The sequence below is a fragment of the Stenella coeruleoalba genome (genome assembly GCF_951394435.1).
Source record: "Stenella coeruleoalba genome assembly, chromosome: 6".
Taxonomy (NCBI): Eukaryota; Metazoa; Chordata; class Mammalia; order Artiodactyla; family Delphinidae; genus Stenella; species Stenella coeruleoalba.
This window is the reverse complement of record NC_137151.1, coordinates 95,609,494-95,627,156: the sequence shown is the minus strand read 5'-3', so window position 1 is coordinate 95,627,156 and position 17,663 is coordinate 95,609,494. Positions and strand designations below refer to the sequence as shown.

At 35.1% G+C, this 17,663-nt stretch overlaps 1 protein-coding gene across 2 annotated transcripts in view; it reads right to left on the bottom strand.

Moving 5' to 3' along the window:
* The window catches only part of NBEAL1 (neurobeachin like 1), a 178,036-nt gene that overhangs the window by 75,822 nt on the left and 84,551 nt on the right, over positions 1-17,663 (bottom strand). For both annotated transcript variants that reach the window (XM_079925384.1, XM_079925385.1), the window contains 10 exons: positions 17,456-17,612; positions 15,796-15,954; positions 14,179-14,338; positions 11,267-11,355; positions 8,536-9,111; positions 8,022-8,197; positions 6,804-6,957; positions 6,365-6,493; positions 1,257-1,562; positions 1,013-1,162 (listed from right to left, as the gene is read on the bottom strand). In XM_079925384.1, the coding sequence (XP_079781510.1) occupies positions 1,013-1,162; positions 1,257-1,562; positions 6,365-6,493; positions 6,804-6,957; positions 8,022-8,197; positions 8,536-9,111; positions 11,267-11,355; positions 14,179-14,338; positions 15,796-15,954; positions 17,456-17,612 (2,056 nt within the window). The remainder of the gene's footprint in view (positions 1-1,012; positions 1,163-1,256; positions 1,563-6,364; positions 6,494-6,803; positions 6,958-8,021; positions 8,198-8,535; positions 9,112-11,266; positions 11,356-14,178; positions 14,339-15,795; positions 15,955-17,455; positions 17,613-17,663) is intronic.

Genomic DNA, 17,663 nt, shown 5'->3' with positions numbered 1-17,663 from the left:
CCCCGGTTTGGGAAGATCCCACATGCCACGGAGCGGCTGGGCCTGTGAGCCATGGCCACTGAGCCTGCGCCTCTGGAGCCTGTGCTCTGCAACGGGAGAGGCCACAACAGTGAGAGGACCGCGTACCACACACACACAAAAAAAATGTAAATATAGTACCACCCTGCGACCCAGCAATCCCAGTACTGGGCATATACCCTGAGAAAACCATAATTGAAAAAGAGTCATGTACCACAATGTTCACTGCAGCTCTATTTACAATAGCCAGGTCATGGAAGCAACCTAAGTGTCCACCAACAGATGAATGGATAAAGAAGATGTGGTACATATATACAATAGAATATGGTACATATATACCATGGAATATTACTCAGCCATAAAAAGGAACGAAACTGAGTTATTTGTAGTGAGGTGAATGGACCTAGATACTGTCATACAGAGTGAAGTAAGTCAGAAAGAGAAAAACAAATACCGTATGCTAACACATATATATGGAATCTGAAAAAAAAAAAAAGAAAAGAAAATGGTCAGAAGAACCTAGGGGCAAGATGGAATAAAGATGCAGACCTACTAGAGAATGGACTTGAGGATACGGGGAGGGGGAAGGGTAAGCTGGGACAAAGTGAGAGAGTGGCATGGACATATATACACTACCAAACATAAAATAGATAGCTAGTGGGAAGCAGCCACATAGCACAGGGAGATCAGCTTGGTGCTTTGTGACCACCTAGAGGGGTGGGATGGGGTAGGTGGGAGGGAGGGAGACGCAAGAGGGAAGAGATATGGAGACATATGTATATGTATAACTGATTCACTTTGTTATAAAGCAGAAACTGACACACCATTGTAAAGCAATTATACTCTAATAAAGATGTTAAAAATAAATTAAAAAATAAAAAACATAAAATATTGTTCATTTTCAAAGTTCAGTCTTGTTATTACTCTCATTTGAACATTAAATGCTTGAAATCAACATAAAAAACTGGTATTAAAAACATTTAATAATTTTTACCTGAAACTTGAGCTTGCTCTCTCCCCCTTCCCGGTCTCGTTTATGCATATTCACCATTAAGGCTTCATAACAATCCTTCCAATAAAGTGCCATGCTCTCATGACCATCATAAAATGCATGGGTTTCATACTGCTTCATATAAGGTACAATCTTATAAAAAATATACATACGCAAAATTTAATGCATGCTTCCATAAAAATGATAATTTAGTAGAAAAACCCCACTCAACAAAGATGAAACTTACATATTTTTCAATGTAAACTTGCCATTCATTTGAACTGCAATATTCTTGAAAATCTTCGAAAAATGAAGAGCTTCCATTGGTAAAAGGTAAAGAAGGCAGATGCAAGTTCATGAAGAGAAGCTCATAAATTTTGGAAACCAGGGTACGTACAAGCGGAATCAGAAATGAGTATATTTCAGTCTGTTCCTTGATTGATTCACTTAGAACATGTTCCAGCTTCCCTAAAATGTAACATGCTTCATCCTGATTTTCAATCACCTTGGTCTGAAGAAGGGTGTTTAGCTTAGCTGATGCCACTGCACAAACCTGGAGTAAAATAGTAAAATAAAGCAGATATTTAATGATAACAAAGTTCTTTGGCTCCTCTTGAAGTTGTTTTTTAAAATAAATTATAAAAGTAACCCACGTTTCATTTGGAATATACAGAAAAGTTAAGAGGTTGATAATTAATCACCCCAACATCCACTCTACTCCTTCAGAGAGTTTGCAGGAATTCGGGGATGATTCCATCTCTAATTCTAAAAGATATAAACCAAACAGAATATCCAACCCCTTGCCACAGTGACTGGTTCAGGTAACTCATCTTTCAGTCAACTCATGTCACTGTCTTTGTCACATGGATTCATTCAGGGATAGCTTTATCATGCAAAGACACAACTTTTATACAATAACAGTAAAGAACTGTGAAAGGGCTTGGATTTTATCAATACCTCATCTCCAAGCTGACAAGTTAGCCTACCATTGTTTCATAGATGCTGGCAGAAGAATGAGACTCCTGGATCAGAGACGAAGATCTACAGCATTAGCAATAGCCAGAATATCAGCACTTGCCCTGTTCCCCGAAATGTAATTCCATGGTGAGAAATGAACAGAACTAGATGATGCCTGCACACCCAGTGGTTGCATTATAGGAGAGGAACCCCAAGCAAAGTGAACACAAGTCTTTTAAATTGGGTAGTAAGTGTACCTGAACGTTGCCTTGGAAGGAGACATTATCTTTATTATACTGGACAGTAAACAAACCTGCTTTTGCTCTGGAGGGAGACATCATCTCTATCTTCCCAAGCTGTTCTCTATACATGCGTCCTCAAAAAGACAGTTCATCACAAAGGCATCCAGTGTCTGTTTTCACAGGAGATCCATGAAGAACTGTCTACCAACAATGACTCTAGGAAGAAGCACTCTCTTTCTCTGGATATGAACAAGGAAGCATGTAGCCTTAATTGCTGCTGGCAGTGATTTTGTGACAATTAGGGCAGTCAGCTTAAGACAAGCTGACATGATGGAGAGTAATGCTGTGAAAACAGCAAACAAATGGAACTAGAGCCTTGACTGAATCATGCCTTAAACTCATCTTAGCTATGGAATTTTCAACTATTTGAATCTTCTTAACTAAGTCAGCTTGCATTGATATTTCTGTTATTTGGAATCAAAAGCATTCTTATAGATAAAGGACAGTGAACAGGCAACTGAGGAAAGTTCCCAAGGAAAATACATATCTAGGTCACAAACCCAGGCAAAGGAATATGCTATATTACTCTTAAGCTCTGGCCTTAAACTCCATCCTAGAAAGGTAAATTGGGTCATGAAGGGGCCTCATTTCATCTAGACTAGAGAAAGATGGAAGTCTTAAAACCAAAACAGGACAAATGATATAAAGTGTCTCCTTCTCCCTTAACCCTATAACCCAATTTTGGATCATATTACTTTCAAAATAAAGAAAAGCAAGGGAAAGAAGGGAAGTATTAAAAACTGACATCACTTCAAGAATATATATGTGCCTATATACAGAATCTAAAAAAAAAATGGTTATGAAGAACCTAGGGGCAGGACAGGAATAAAGATGCAAATGTAGAGAATGTACTTGAGGACAAGGGGAGGAGGAAGGGTAAGCTGGGACGAAATGAGAGAGTGGCATGCACTTATATACACTACTAAATGTAAAATAGATAGCTAGTGGGAAGCAGCTGCATAGCACAGGGAGATCAGCTCGGTGCTTTGTGACCACCTAGAGGGGTGGGATAGGGAGGGTGGGAGGGAGACGCAAGAGGGAGGAGATATGGGGATATATGTATATGTATAGCTGATTCACTTTGTTATACAGCAGAAACTAACACACCACTGTAAAGCAATTATACTCCAATAAAGATGTTAAAAAAAAAAAAAAGAATATATGTGTACCAAAAGCTGATCTGAGCTGTATGCACATGTCTTTGCAGGCCAAGGCAACAATAAGGGATCTCAGGCAGTCTTTCCATGCAAGACTTAAAGAAGCAAACAGCATTGGAGGACACAACCTCTAAGATGGCTCAAAACTTTAACTTTTCTACTTTTAACTTAAGCCTCTACTAGTGAAGCTTCTCTACCCTTCTCAGGTTTTCCCCAAATCCCTTCACTTTAGTCTTTGAATCTGACTAAAGCAGCTCAAACCCAATAGAGGCCAACAAATGTGAGACAAAAGGTCATAAAATCTCATTATCCAGGAAATACCAATGTTAATATTCTGGGCTTTTTTGCTATATGTTTTTAAAAATACTATTCACATGAAAGGTTGAATATTCAGTGATTTGCTTTTAAGTTAGTATCACAGTATTAAATAACTATAAGTTTATATGTTTATTTAAAATTATAAAGACACTTTCAGTGAATACAATGATTTACTTACCACCGACTTAACTTTGGATACACACACTACCCCCCCACACATAGATATGATAGCCCTGCCCTCACATTATAAAGAGTACTACATTATGGTCACCTGAGAAATGACAAAAAATACCTGGGCCCTAGTTCTCCTGTTTAATTACTGAGTGATGCCCCACACAAAGGCCTTTTTTTTTTTTTTTTTTTTTGCGGTACGAGGGCCTCTCACTGTTGTGGCCTCTTCCATTGCGGAGCACAAGCTCCGGACGCGCAGTCTCAGTGGCCATGGCTCACGGGCCCAGCCACTCCGCGGCATGTGGGATCTTCCCGGACCGGGGCACGAACCTGCGTCCCCTGCATCGGCAGGCGGACTCTCAACCACAGCGCCACCAGGGAAGCCCACAAAGGCATTTTTAAAAAGCTCCTCTAGGTGATTTCATGTGTAGCTAGTGAAGAGAATCACTGGCTGAGCCAAGACAACTGAAGGAGCAGAAACCCAGACAACACGGTGACCATATACTGCATCTAAATAAATCAACAACTTACTCAGTCCTGCTTTAAAGACAACCTGGGAGATCCTGGCATTGATGTGAAATCTCCTAATACTTAAATGCTGGCAATTAAATAATAATGTATGGGCCAAACAAAACAAATTTGCTAGCCAGATTCTTTTTGCAGGCAACTCTATTTAAACCCCTATAAGGGAAGGGGTTCCTTCCCCAGCCTTTAACATGCACAAACTCAGGGAAATATGCTTTTATTCCTGAGGGAGTGAAATTAAACAAGTAGCTAGTGAGAAGTATTATAGGTCACTAACTACTGGTTGATAGGATCAGTCTTACCTGTAGGTGCTGCACACTTTATTTATTTAATAAGTATTTATAGAGTGCTACTATGGTACAGGCACTGGATATTTAATCATGAGCAAATTAAAACAGACATTTTACTTCTCCTTGGAAATCTCACCAAGGATAAAAACACTGAGGGTGATCATGAGTGGAAAAAAACAGAGTTCTAATATCTAAAAAAAGAACTACCTGGTATGCTGGCTGCAAGGGCTTTAACAGCCAGCCACCAGACTCCTATTAATAAAAAAGCCAAAAAAGTTACCTTTGTTCTATTTCTAGATGGAGAAAAAAAGAAAACTACAATGAACATCTATGTGTACAAATACTGTTTGGTATTTTAGATTATTACCTCAGGATATAGTTTTAGAGTAGAATTACTAGACAAAGCATATAATAACTTTTTTTTTAAGTTCTTAGTTCATATAATTTTCAAACTGTATTTAAAAGCTGTACAATTCAAATTTTCATCATCCACATATCAGAATGTTTATTTTTTGTTTAGATTTTCTGCTTTTTCCATGTTTTTTCCAATGACCATGTGTTACCTTTATGATTAGGAAAAAAACCCACTATCTTTAAAAAGTTAGTAATGTGGGGAAATGAGTTTAATATAATTGTAAGAAAAATAAAAAAGAACACAAAATTATCAAAATATATGATGGTTTTAATCATCTGAAGAAATATAAAGAGAAAAAAACATTAAAATATTGACAGTTGTTTTCTCTTAGGCTATGGGATGAAGGATGTTTTATCTATTTTTTCTCTTTATGTTTTTTGTGTACTTTCCACAATGAGTATGTTTTCTTAAATGACTGGAAAAGAATATATGTTGAAAAATATGGTCTTTTTAAAATAGGGCAACCTTATGGTATTTTAACCTCCTCATGTTCTTATCAATATTATAGCAAGTTTATATTAGAAACGATTATCAAAAGAAACTAAAAAGGGCCAGATAAATAACCATGCGATACATGTCATGACTAATCCAATGCAGGTAGTCACAAGCATCCAATGTAAATAGAAAGATGACAGACTAAAATCTGCATGGAACTTTCCCAACCTTTAAAATTTTTGAAAATAATAAATATTCTGTGGGTCCATCTTTTATTTATCTTTATAGTAGAAACCTAGCACAATGCTAACACTTGGTAGGTATTCAGTAAGTGTTTAATAAATGAAGAAAAATGAGATAAATGTAAAACTGAATTAGTGGATTACTAAGTACAGAAAAAGATTTTGACAGAACAATTTAAAAAATAATTTTCTTAAAAATGCAAGCCCTGAACTCCACACGTATAAAAGTCTATGCAGGCTGTAGAGCTCGTAGCTATACTAAACGTAGATGATGTGAGTAATGCCCTCTAATATAAGCTATACATAAATCCTCTAAAAGGAAACCTTAAATTATACTGAATCATAAACATCAGGAAAAAAGAATCGATTAGCCGCCTCTCAAGCTTCTTTCTCATCTCACAAAACTGAAACTAGAGTTAAATCATGATATTTTTGAAACTGATTAAAAAATTAAAATGCTGAAAACATAATTGCCATTCAGTTACTGCACAAATTCCTATGTTGCATGTGAGTATATAAAATAACAGAAAAGAATCGACAAACCTGCAAATTACCCCTTCCAATGAAGCCTAGAAGCATCTGGATTTGAATCTGTGAGAGTTTCACCCATACAGGACTTTCAGAATACCAGACTGACAGACTGTCGAAGAGCAGCATCATATCCTCTAAAAGCTAACACAAAGGAAAAATTGAGAAATAAAAACATTCCATTTTTAAATCTACTGATGATGAGTTTTCCCAACAGTAATACAAATCATAAATATTTCAAAACTAATTCAATGTTCAGTTGGTAAAAAACAAAAGAATTATCCTAGTAAGAGTTACTTAACAAAAGTAACTATCACATCTGCGACTATCACATCTTATCCATGTTTATCACATCTGATTAAATATTAATGCTCTGAAAAGAGGAGATACAAAATTTCTTTCTTTGAAAGTCCTTCACTACTAAACAAATAATTTCAAAGAGATGTTACTGTACCTTCTCAGTCCACATGTTCGAATTAACTAGTCCCTCTGACTGCAGAAAGTCCTGTATGATCAGCATGAGTCGGAAAGCATTTTCAGCAGTTACTGGATTAAATTTTGCTTCTCTGTTTTCTGTGACTGCCCATTCTAACATCTTCTGTAGCAAACTAAGTATAAAACAAAGTCCTCTTAAAACCATTTTAAATTTATAAAAATAACAGGTCACCAAAAAAAAAAAAACCCAGCAACAACAAATCTCGTTACTTATTAATAGGAATGTACCTCCAAAGATACAGTATCACTGGCAGGTATAAGACACTGTGGATAGAATTTAGTAATAATGAAGCAACTTTTTAATCTTTGGAGTACTTATCTTTAATATACCTAATATTAAAAGGCAAAGTAAAAATTACCTGTTTGACTTGACCTTGAAAAAGCTATGAAAATAATTCACATTCCAGCCTCCATGAGATACTTAAAAGTTTCTTTAAAACTGAAATTGGAGGGTTTCCCTGCTGGTGCAGTGGTTGAGAGTCCGCCTGCCGATGCAGGGGACATGGGTTCGTGCCCAGGTCCGGGAAGATCCAACATGCCACGGAGCGGCTGGGCCCGTGAGCCATGGCCGCTGAGCCTGCACGTCCGGAGCCTGTGCTCCGCAACGGGAGAGGCCACAACAGTGAGAGGCCCACGTACCGCAAAAAAACAAAACAAAACAAAACAAAAAACCGAAATTGGAAATGTTAGGGAAGAAAGCCTTATGCCTTACAGAGAGTCTAGACCTATGGAAAAACAAAAAAGTAATTCTGTTCTAGTGTGCTGTTGGTACAGTGTTCTATCATATGCGGGGAACTCAAAGCTTTAGAGAAGTAATTTTCATGAAAACACTACTACCTTCCTTTAGCATGGAAGCACTCAAATTTGGACAAGACTGTAGAACACATGCACCAAGTGCTTAGATACTGCAGAAAACAACTTAAACATGGAATATATAATCACTTAGAATCCAAATTAATGTAAGAATTAAATCTCCTCACATTGGAGTTAGTTTTGGATTTCTCTCTAGATCCCACTAGAATGGCAAACAGACAGGAGAAGGGCTGAGCACAAAGCTTCTCCTTTTCTCTCTCTCTACATCGACTGAATACTGAATAAAGGTTCAATAACAAATATTATTTTGGACTCCTGCCCACTCTAAAAGGAGAGGGCATATCACCAATGAATGCTTACTTACATTAGTTTTATTTCATCTGATGGTCGAAGTAGCTCACTGGATATTCCTGGTTTAGTTAGTGCCGAAAACACTTGTCCCCGTTCAATCCAAGTATCGTCATCAGACTTTTCTAGTCCCTTACACATTACACAGTTCAAAATATTTGTCAGTAATTGAATAAGCTCTTCCTCACATCTCTATAAAAAAGAGAAATTAATATGAAATTATTAGAGGGAGGGGGTGTTAAAAGCAGATCATGAGAACCATCAGGTACATGAATTATAATCATGCAACATATTTTTAAGGTGGCTACATGAACCTGGAACTTTACTACGAAGGCCCTAGAGATGTAAAGATGAATAAGACACTGGCTTTGCTCTCAAGACACTCACAATTTGGTGACTTCCAGGCTTCTAATACCTTAGATCATGAGACTTGGAACATGAATAATACATGAAATTGTTAACAATCACACATTTCTGAGGTCAGACATAAAAAAAAATAAAACCACATTTGGACAAATAAGGAATCTTACCTCTTGGTTTTCAAGTAAAGGGAAGTCATCACTAAAGCCCACATCATTTGTGATGCTGCTTTCTTTGTCAGACTGCACAGAAAATGACTTAGTGGACTCTATCGGGGATGGCGTGCTAGGCAAGCTGTCTGGCATTTGACTTCCACTATCACTCAGTTCACATGAATCAATTCCACTGAGATCTAAACTCAGATGTGAAGGGTTATTATGCCAGAATTCTCCTCGATTCTCTGATTTGAAAGATAATTCTCCCATCAAGCTATCTTCTTGAAATAATGGTGTGTTTGAGTCTAGGGAGTGTCTATCCTCCAAACTCCAATGATCTGAAGACACATGAGCTGAGGCAAAAGAGCTGATTTTTTCCTCATCTGTCTTTTCATCAGAGTTCCTCTTCATATCTTCAGCTGATATATTTTTATCATTGTCTTTCATTACAACAGCCCTACTGTGCTTATGAAGAGTATTTCCATTTTCAAAATTTGCTTTTAAAAAAAGCCTAACTAAAGTGTCTTGCCAACCCACTTGTTGAGATATTTGATGTGCTGCATCTGGCTGGGACTGTAAAATCTGTAAAATCTGTGAAGAGATTAAGAATGCAAAATTCGTCAAAAAGTGTACAGTACTTTACATCAACAACAGTTTCTTTTCAGCTATTTTAATGACAAAGTAATTTAGTAAGAAACTTTGGAAGGATATACTTTCAAACGATTATATTCTTAACTAGATTAGAAAATATTTGGACGGCAGACATTGTGTTTTTAACTAATCTGCATATTACTCATTGTATATCTAGAGTTGGGACTCAAATATTTGCTGAAAGATAAAAAAGGAAAAAAAGATAAAATAATCCTCCACATACCAACACACTCACGTTATTAATTTAATTTGGTTGGAGAAAAAAATATAGATATATAGGTACATATAAAATGTATAAAATGTATATAAATGTATAAAATGTATAAAATGTAATAAAGTTATATCCTCTCAACTAAGTACTTTCCATGAGCCTAGTACATTTGTTCAGTAAATACTGAACATCTACTATGTGCCAGGCACAGTTCTGGAACTATGGTTAGGGAGTAAACTAGAACACATAAGAAACTTTGACAGAACCTAGGTACACCAAGAATGTTTTCCCACCTCATTTTTTCCTCAGGCAAAGTTAATGGCTGCTTTTACAAAAGCATTTTTTTTCATTAACTCTACATGGTACAAACAAAACAAGAACTGAACTTTAATTCCAGAAAACTATTTCCAATGAGATGGATGCTGATATTTAGCTAGAATAAGAAACTGAAATTAAAGAGTAGACATTTACATGGCAATGTGTATGATCTCTAGTATCCCAACTGACTTCACATTTTTTGGATAAAAACAAGTTCTCAAACACTATCAGAAATGCTGTTAAGATCTTTAAGACATTTTAATCACAAAGCCAATAAACTTCTAAGTAGATGAAAAGAACTTTGGCTCCCAGTGTTTATAGAGTATCTCTTTTATCAGAATTTCTAACTCTGACAAATTTCATAGCAGGAAATGAGTTATGTTGGTACAGATTTCAAAATTAATGGTTCTTATGTACACTGATGCTGATATAGAAAGCAGTGAGTCGCAGTGAGTCATGATGACACGTTAAGTTTCTTTCCTCACTTAATGCCATCAATCAGTGAGCTACCTTTACTGTAGCAGTGCACAATAGCAATTTTAAGCACATTAACTAAGTTGAACATATTAACCCTTTGGTTGGCAAAGAAACTTTTCATGATTTCATGACTTTAAAATTTTCAGACTTATTTTACAGCAATTTTATAAACACATAATGAATAAAAACTGGGCTGTACTGAAAGAGGTTTCTAATTTCACACTGAAAGGAAAAGGATCCATTTACATGACCTGCTTCAAGGAAAACATGGCAAAATCCATTAAAATGTAAAATGTGAATACTCTTTGACAGAAAAATTACATTTCATGAATTATGTCCTACATATGTATTACCATGGATAGGTAAAGACAAATGTAAAAAAATGTTCCTAACACAAGTTTGTTAATATGGTAAAACAGGAAACAATCTAAATGTCCATCAGCTGGGAACCAGATAATACTTTTATAGAATAGCCATAGAATAAAAAACTACGTAGCTGTTAAAGAGAAAGACATAACCAGATTTACTGATGGAAAGGTACTGTGACATAATTAGGGAGTAAAACTAAAAAGAAAAACAAGGAAGCAAATTAAATACTAGACTGGTCAGTGGTTGCCAGTAGAGGAGAGAGAAGGATATAATCAGGAAGAAGCGCATGGGGTAACAATTCGTCAACTTAGAGGTTAAATGAGTGGACTGAAGGTAAATCATTGTTGGAATACACTCATAAACAAACTACAGAAAATCTTTTCCACAAAGGTTAAGAGATTCAGAAACTCTAAAATATGGTGTTTGCATTAAAAATGGTCACAACAAAAGGTTCTGAATAAAGAAAATATTCTCTGGTAATACATTTTTGACTCTGGAGAGGGCATTATTTCCAGGAGCTCATGTATGGCTAAGAAGAACAAATTTATATGCTGATTTCTTATGATTATATAAAGTTAATTCACCTCAAAAAAGGAAACTATAAAATTATGTCATATAAAAGATATTAAACTTATATCTGGTGAAAAATACTCAATCTAAAAGTTCTTCACAATACAACGATACTGCAATTTTTAAAGTACATCTTTAAAGTTTACTAACCTTTCTGCAGATGACCACCCTGACATTTATACGTGCTCTGTGAGATATATATACCACAGATAACAGATCTTTGAAATTAATAGCAGGATCTATGATGGGAAAAAAAAGTTAAAATTAAATACTAGAGAAAACCAGAGAAAGAACTGTGGTAATAGTTATATATAAAGGCTGACAATCATTTCATTTTTATTTTTTTCCTGCTGTCAACAACAGATGCCCTTTATTTTTTCCCCCAACTTTATTAAGATATAATTGGCATAAAACACTGTTTAAGGTATAAAACATGATGATCTGATACATGTATATATTACAAAATGATTACACAATAAGGTCAGTTAACACATCCATTATCTCACATAGTTACTATATTTCTTTTTGTGGTAAGGACAATTAAGGTATGTTCTCTTAGCAACTTTCAAATATACAATACAGTATTGTTAACTACAGTCACCATGCTTACCTTAGATCCCCAGAACTTACTTATAACTGGAAGTTTGTACCCCTTGTACCTTCACCTGTTTCCCCCACTGCCCTAACTCTGGCAACTACCAACCTATCCTGTCTCAATTTTTTTTTTCACATGTAAGTGAGATTACACAGTATTTTCCTTCTCTACCTGACTTGTTTCACTTAGCAGAATGCCCTCTAGGCTCTTATTGCAAATGGCAGGATTTCCTTCTTTTTTATGGCTAATATTCCATTTTATATATATATATATATATATATATATATATATATATATACCACATCTTTATTATTCATTCATCTATTGATGGACACTTAGGCTGTTTCCATGCCTTGACTATTGTGAATGATGGTACAATAAACATGGGGTTGCAGATCATACCTCTTTGAGATATGATTTCATTTCCTTTAGATATATACCTGGAAGAGGGATTGCTGAATCATATGGTAGTTCTATTTTTAATTTTTTAAGAACCTCCACACTGTTCTCCATAGTGGCTGCACCACTTACATTCCCACCAACAGCACACAAGGGTTCCCTTTTCTCCACACCCTCACCACTAGCACGTATTATCTCGTCTCTTTGATAACCACCAAACTAACAGGAGGGAGGTGATATCTCATTGTGGTTTTGATTTTCATTTCCCCGATAATTAAGGATGATGAGCACATTTTCATGCATCTGTTGACCATTTGCATATCTTCTTTGAAAAAATGTCTATTCAGGTCCTTTGCTCATATTTTAATTGGATTTTTTGCTATTGAGTTATATGAATCCCTTATATATTTTGGATATTAACCCCTTATCAGATTTGACTTGCAAATATTTTCTCCCATTTCATAGGCTACCCTTTCATATTGTTGATGGTTTCTTTGGCTATGCAGAAGCTTTTTTAAAAAAATAAATGAATTTATTTATTTTTGGCTGCGTTGGGTCTTCACTGTTGTGTGCAGGTTATCTCTAGTTGCGGCAAGTGGGCTTCTCATTGTGGTGGCTTCTCTTGTTGTGGAGCATGGGCTCTAGGCGTGTGAGCTTCAGTAGTTGTGGCGCGCGGGCTCAGTACTTGTGGCTCATGGGCTCTACAGTGCAAGCTCAGTAGTTGTGGCACACGGGCTTAGCTGCTCCACAACATGTGGGATCTTCCCAGACCAGGGTTTGAACCCGTGTCCCCTGCACTGGCAGGCGGATTCTTAACCACTGCGCCACCAGGTAAGTCCACAGAAGCTTTTCAGTTTGATTTAGTCCCACTGTTTATTTTAACTTTTGTTGCTCGTGCTTTTGGTGTCACACGCAAAAAATCATTGCCAAGACCAAGGTCAAAGGGTTTTTCCCGTATGTTTTCTTCTAGTATTTTTACAGCTCAGTTCTTACATTTAAGTCTTTAATCCATTTGAGTTAATTTTTGTGGGTGGTGTAAGACAGGAGTCCATTCTCATTCTTTTGCAAGTGCATATCCAGTTTTACCAATCACATTTATTGAAGAGACTATCTTTCTCCATTAAGTATTCTTGGATTCCTTGTCAAATACTGGTTGACTGTACACGCATAGTTTTATTTCTAGGCTCTTGATTCTGTTCCACTTGTTTATGTGTCTATTTTTATGCATACTGCAGCATACTGTTTTGATTACTATAACTTTGTAGTATAGTTTGAAATCCGAAAGTGTGATGCCTCCAGCTTTCTTCTTTCTCAAAGAAAGAACTGTATGTAATAGTCATATAAACGCAGAAATAATTGTTTCATTTTAAATAGGAATTGTAGATATGTTCAAATTTTACAAAAACAATAGGTTTAGAATGTTTAACATCTTCCTGACTAAACCCTAAAAAGCTGTTCTTTTATTTTGATTGCCTGAACATACTGTTGATACTACTTGGATCTTATACTTGTATTTATCTTTTTATGTACATGTCTTCTCAATGAGATGATAAACCACTCAAGACAAAGAACCTTATCTCATACCTTTCTGAACCCCTAGCATCTGACAAAAATTTTATAGTTTGTAGGAATTACTTACAAAAAGGTTCATAAAAGCAAAATTAGAAACAAAAATGAATATCTGAAATTAGTTTTCATTTTCCCTTTAAGAATTTAAGCTCTGAAAGGAAAAAGAATATCTTGTACATATTTTCTCTAATGTCCTTTTCGTTTTACATAGACTGAATTATTTACTAATCACTCAGTCAATAAACATTTACTGAAGGCCTACCAAGTAAGGTACTATGCTATGCTCCGGGGAGACAAAAACAACAAAGGTACATTTGAAACAGTACCCAAGAAAAGCCCTGCTGAATCAAGTAATAGGTAATTTTAAAAGCAACCTGAGGGAAGAGGGGAAAAGAAGAAAGAATTTCAGAAGAAAAAAAAAATTCAGGGCCATCAAATAGAATTACATGACTATGAAGAACATTTCTTAAATGTATCAATATTTTAGCCTTAGTCATACCTGTATTTATAATTTGATTGGTGAGACTTTTAATGAGAGAAGTATTAACAGGTGCTTCATTAAGAAGGAGACCTAATCCTGAGTAGCCAACTTCTCTAAGCCGAATACGTTGTTTACTTCGTTCATAAACGTTCGTGCATTTCAACATCTGTTCCATAACCTGGTCACAACAGTAATATATTCTCAATATAGAGAACTAAGAACAATTGTCACTTAGGTTAATATCGAATAAATATTAGTGTACAATGTTTCTGGAGTATCATTTTATTCCTCAAGTATTAAAAAAATAGCACTAAATAGGGAAGAACACTCCATTATCTTGCTATCATTAAAAAATAAATTTAAAAATGAACTGGACTGAAATGCAACTGCATTTGAATAATTAATATGTTTAAAACCCTAGTTTATATAAATTTTTTGGTAGATGAAAGGAATACTTTAAAAATTTCTTTTAATGGTTACGGTGTAGATGGAAACAAATCCTGTAGCTTGCAAGAGGAACAAAGGTGTGCTCTGAAAGAAAACAAAGATACTTCTAGATAAATCTAGTAATCTATTTATGTGACAGTTGTCAAAATAATTTTCAACAACGAGGAAATACTTTGTGAAGCAACCCATCCATATGCTAAAATGGAAGAATGAATTAGTAACCCCATACTTCTTGGAGTTAGATCAATCTTTTACAAAGTGAGATTCTGAAAGCCTATACGGAAAGGATAATCTTGGCAAAATAATATCATGAACAACCCCTGCAAGGCCATTTTTGAAGAAATAACATTAAATCTCCATATAGGAACCCTGTGTGGGCAGATGCTTTAAAGAGTAGCCTCAGGGGTCAACCATAACCAATATTCAAGAGAGACTATGTAGGACCACTTTTAATTCACTTTTGTTTCCAAAGTTTAAGAATTCTAAACATAGGCAATCCAAACATGACCCCACAAGTAGACTTTATAATGTCATACTAATGATGTAAGGGGAAACAAATGTCACAGGCAATTTGGCATAACAAACAGGAGAATAAATCATGAAAAAAAAATGTATTTGCAGTAGAAATATGACTGCCTTCTTTAATTTTAGTTAACCGAAAAGGTGGAGTGGGCTGCTTCAGCTGAAGTTCAAAGTTTGGGATATTTTGGATAGCTTAATAAAATATGTCCTACATCCTTTAGCAAGTTATTAATTTCTCTGCCTCAGTTTCTTCATCTGTAAAATGAGGATAATAATAATATCCACTTCATAAAGTTGCTGCAAGAGCTACGTAAACTAATATATAAAAAGGGTTTAGTGCCTGATAAACAGTGGATGCTAAATAAGCTTAGTATAATCTGCCACATAGACCCACTGTAAGTCAAAAGGGGGATAAGAGGTTCTACATTAGTATGGCAGAGTAGATTTTCCACCGAAATTATTGATAAGATTACAATATAATTAGTTTTAAAATACATAAACAACAAAAACATGATAAATATATATCAAAACAAACTGAACAATTTAAAACTAGATGGAAGTAGACATGAAAAAAAGAATTTACATTCATAGAATGGATATGTTCCATGTAAATGCATACACCCACAAATGTCCCCAAATATAAAGACTCTTAAGACATGTTTGTACCTTAAAAATGATTTCTCTTAGTCTGTCAGAGTATTTCTGATTTAAGAGCAGGGCATAAAGTATGTCAGCATTTCCTGGTTCAAACAGCAGTAAGAAAAGTTGACCTCTAGTTGGGCTGGTACGTAGGAGACTGAAGAGTATGTCCAAAATTCCAAAAAGCTTTTAAAATTAAGCAACACAAACAACCACACTCATATATGGAAGCATAAATAAAGTCATAAACCACAAATAGTTATTTAAGTCCTCTATACCCTATGTTCTAGCTTAACTGGATTATTTGATGTCTTCTGAACCCTCCTTGCCTTTCCTCCATTAGGCTTTTGGCTTATTCCATTTCCTTTTGTATATCCTCTCACTACTCACATTCACCCGCTGAACCATTCCTATCCTGCTTGGTCCATATGAAAAGCCATCTCTTCCATGAAGCCGTTCCTAGTCTCCTCAACATGTAACACTCTCCAGTGAAAATCTCATGGGACTTCATATTTCTCTTATAGATATTATCATACTCTTTTTTGCTTCATAATTATTTATAAACATTTCTTATCTATCCCTGCCTCCATTAGGCTAAAAATGATAATTCTTTCATCATTAAATACCTACAATATCTAGTATTACTCTATGTATATGTATAATAAAAGTATTCAATAAATAATTGTTTGACTAAATTGACCAAGAAAATATCATTGGCAATGAATCATAGCAGGTGACAATACAGCTATCATGAAATAAGATGATTATTCATTATTCTAAATATGAGAAGCTTTTGAAGTAGTTCAACCCTATAAGGAAATAGCCTAAGTTAACTCTTCTATATATTACCAATTATGAAGTTATAATAACCACTGAGTACACAATGCATATATCATGATAGAGCGCAAAATATTTGAGTCAACATAAATTAAGGATGCTCAGATTTGGTGTTGAGAGTGGTATACCGAAAGAGCACAGAAAGAGCAGTAAATACACATGGGTTATTTTTCCAGGTATATCAGCTGTGTAACTTTTTAAGTCACCTAATCTCTCTGAACATCTATTTCCAAATGTGCACATGGGAAGAGTAATTCCTGGTCTGTATATTTTGTATCCGTGGTCAAATTCTACCATGCATCAGAATCACCTGGAGGGCTTGATTTGGCCATATATTTGCATTTCTAAAAAATTCCCAGGTAAGTGGGTCCATACATTGAGAACCACTGTCTTAAAGGGTAGTTCTGAGGTAAAAATGAATAGTGTACATAGAAGTATTTAAAAATAGAAATACAGTTATAATTTACTCTTTATGCAAAATTTTTATGAACCTATGATATATTAAAATTCATGTTAGAAATCTGCCTAGTAACTTTGATAACAGTTAAATATACATCATGTGGCCTACGAAAACAGATTTCAGAATTGCCAGGACAAGTATTTCCACATACTGTTTTCTAGCTAATATTTTACTATTAGCTAGAAAATAAATGTTTTATTACACTGCCATTTATTTTATTAAACTTTCAGTTAGGAGATAAAATTTACCTCTTTAACTGCTTAATAATATTATATGTGACACTATAAACATTTTACTCTTAAAATGCTATATTACATGTAAGTTTAAAAGAAGATGATATAGCAACTTAATTATTAAAAAGTAATAACAGATTTATCCAGAGCATAATACCTGTTCTTCTTCATTGATAGCAGATATATAACCCATAATACTTTGTATCTCTTCATGAGTTCCGCCTTTGCACAGAAAATATTTAATTAGTCCATACAAAGAAGTCCTTATTGTTCGAATATCATCTAGAGACAGCTCACTATATTTACAATCACTCCTGAAAGAGAAAGTAAATGGGCAAGAATTGAAATTTTTATATTTTTGTACT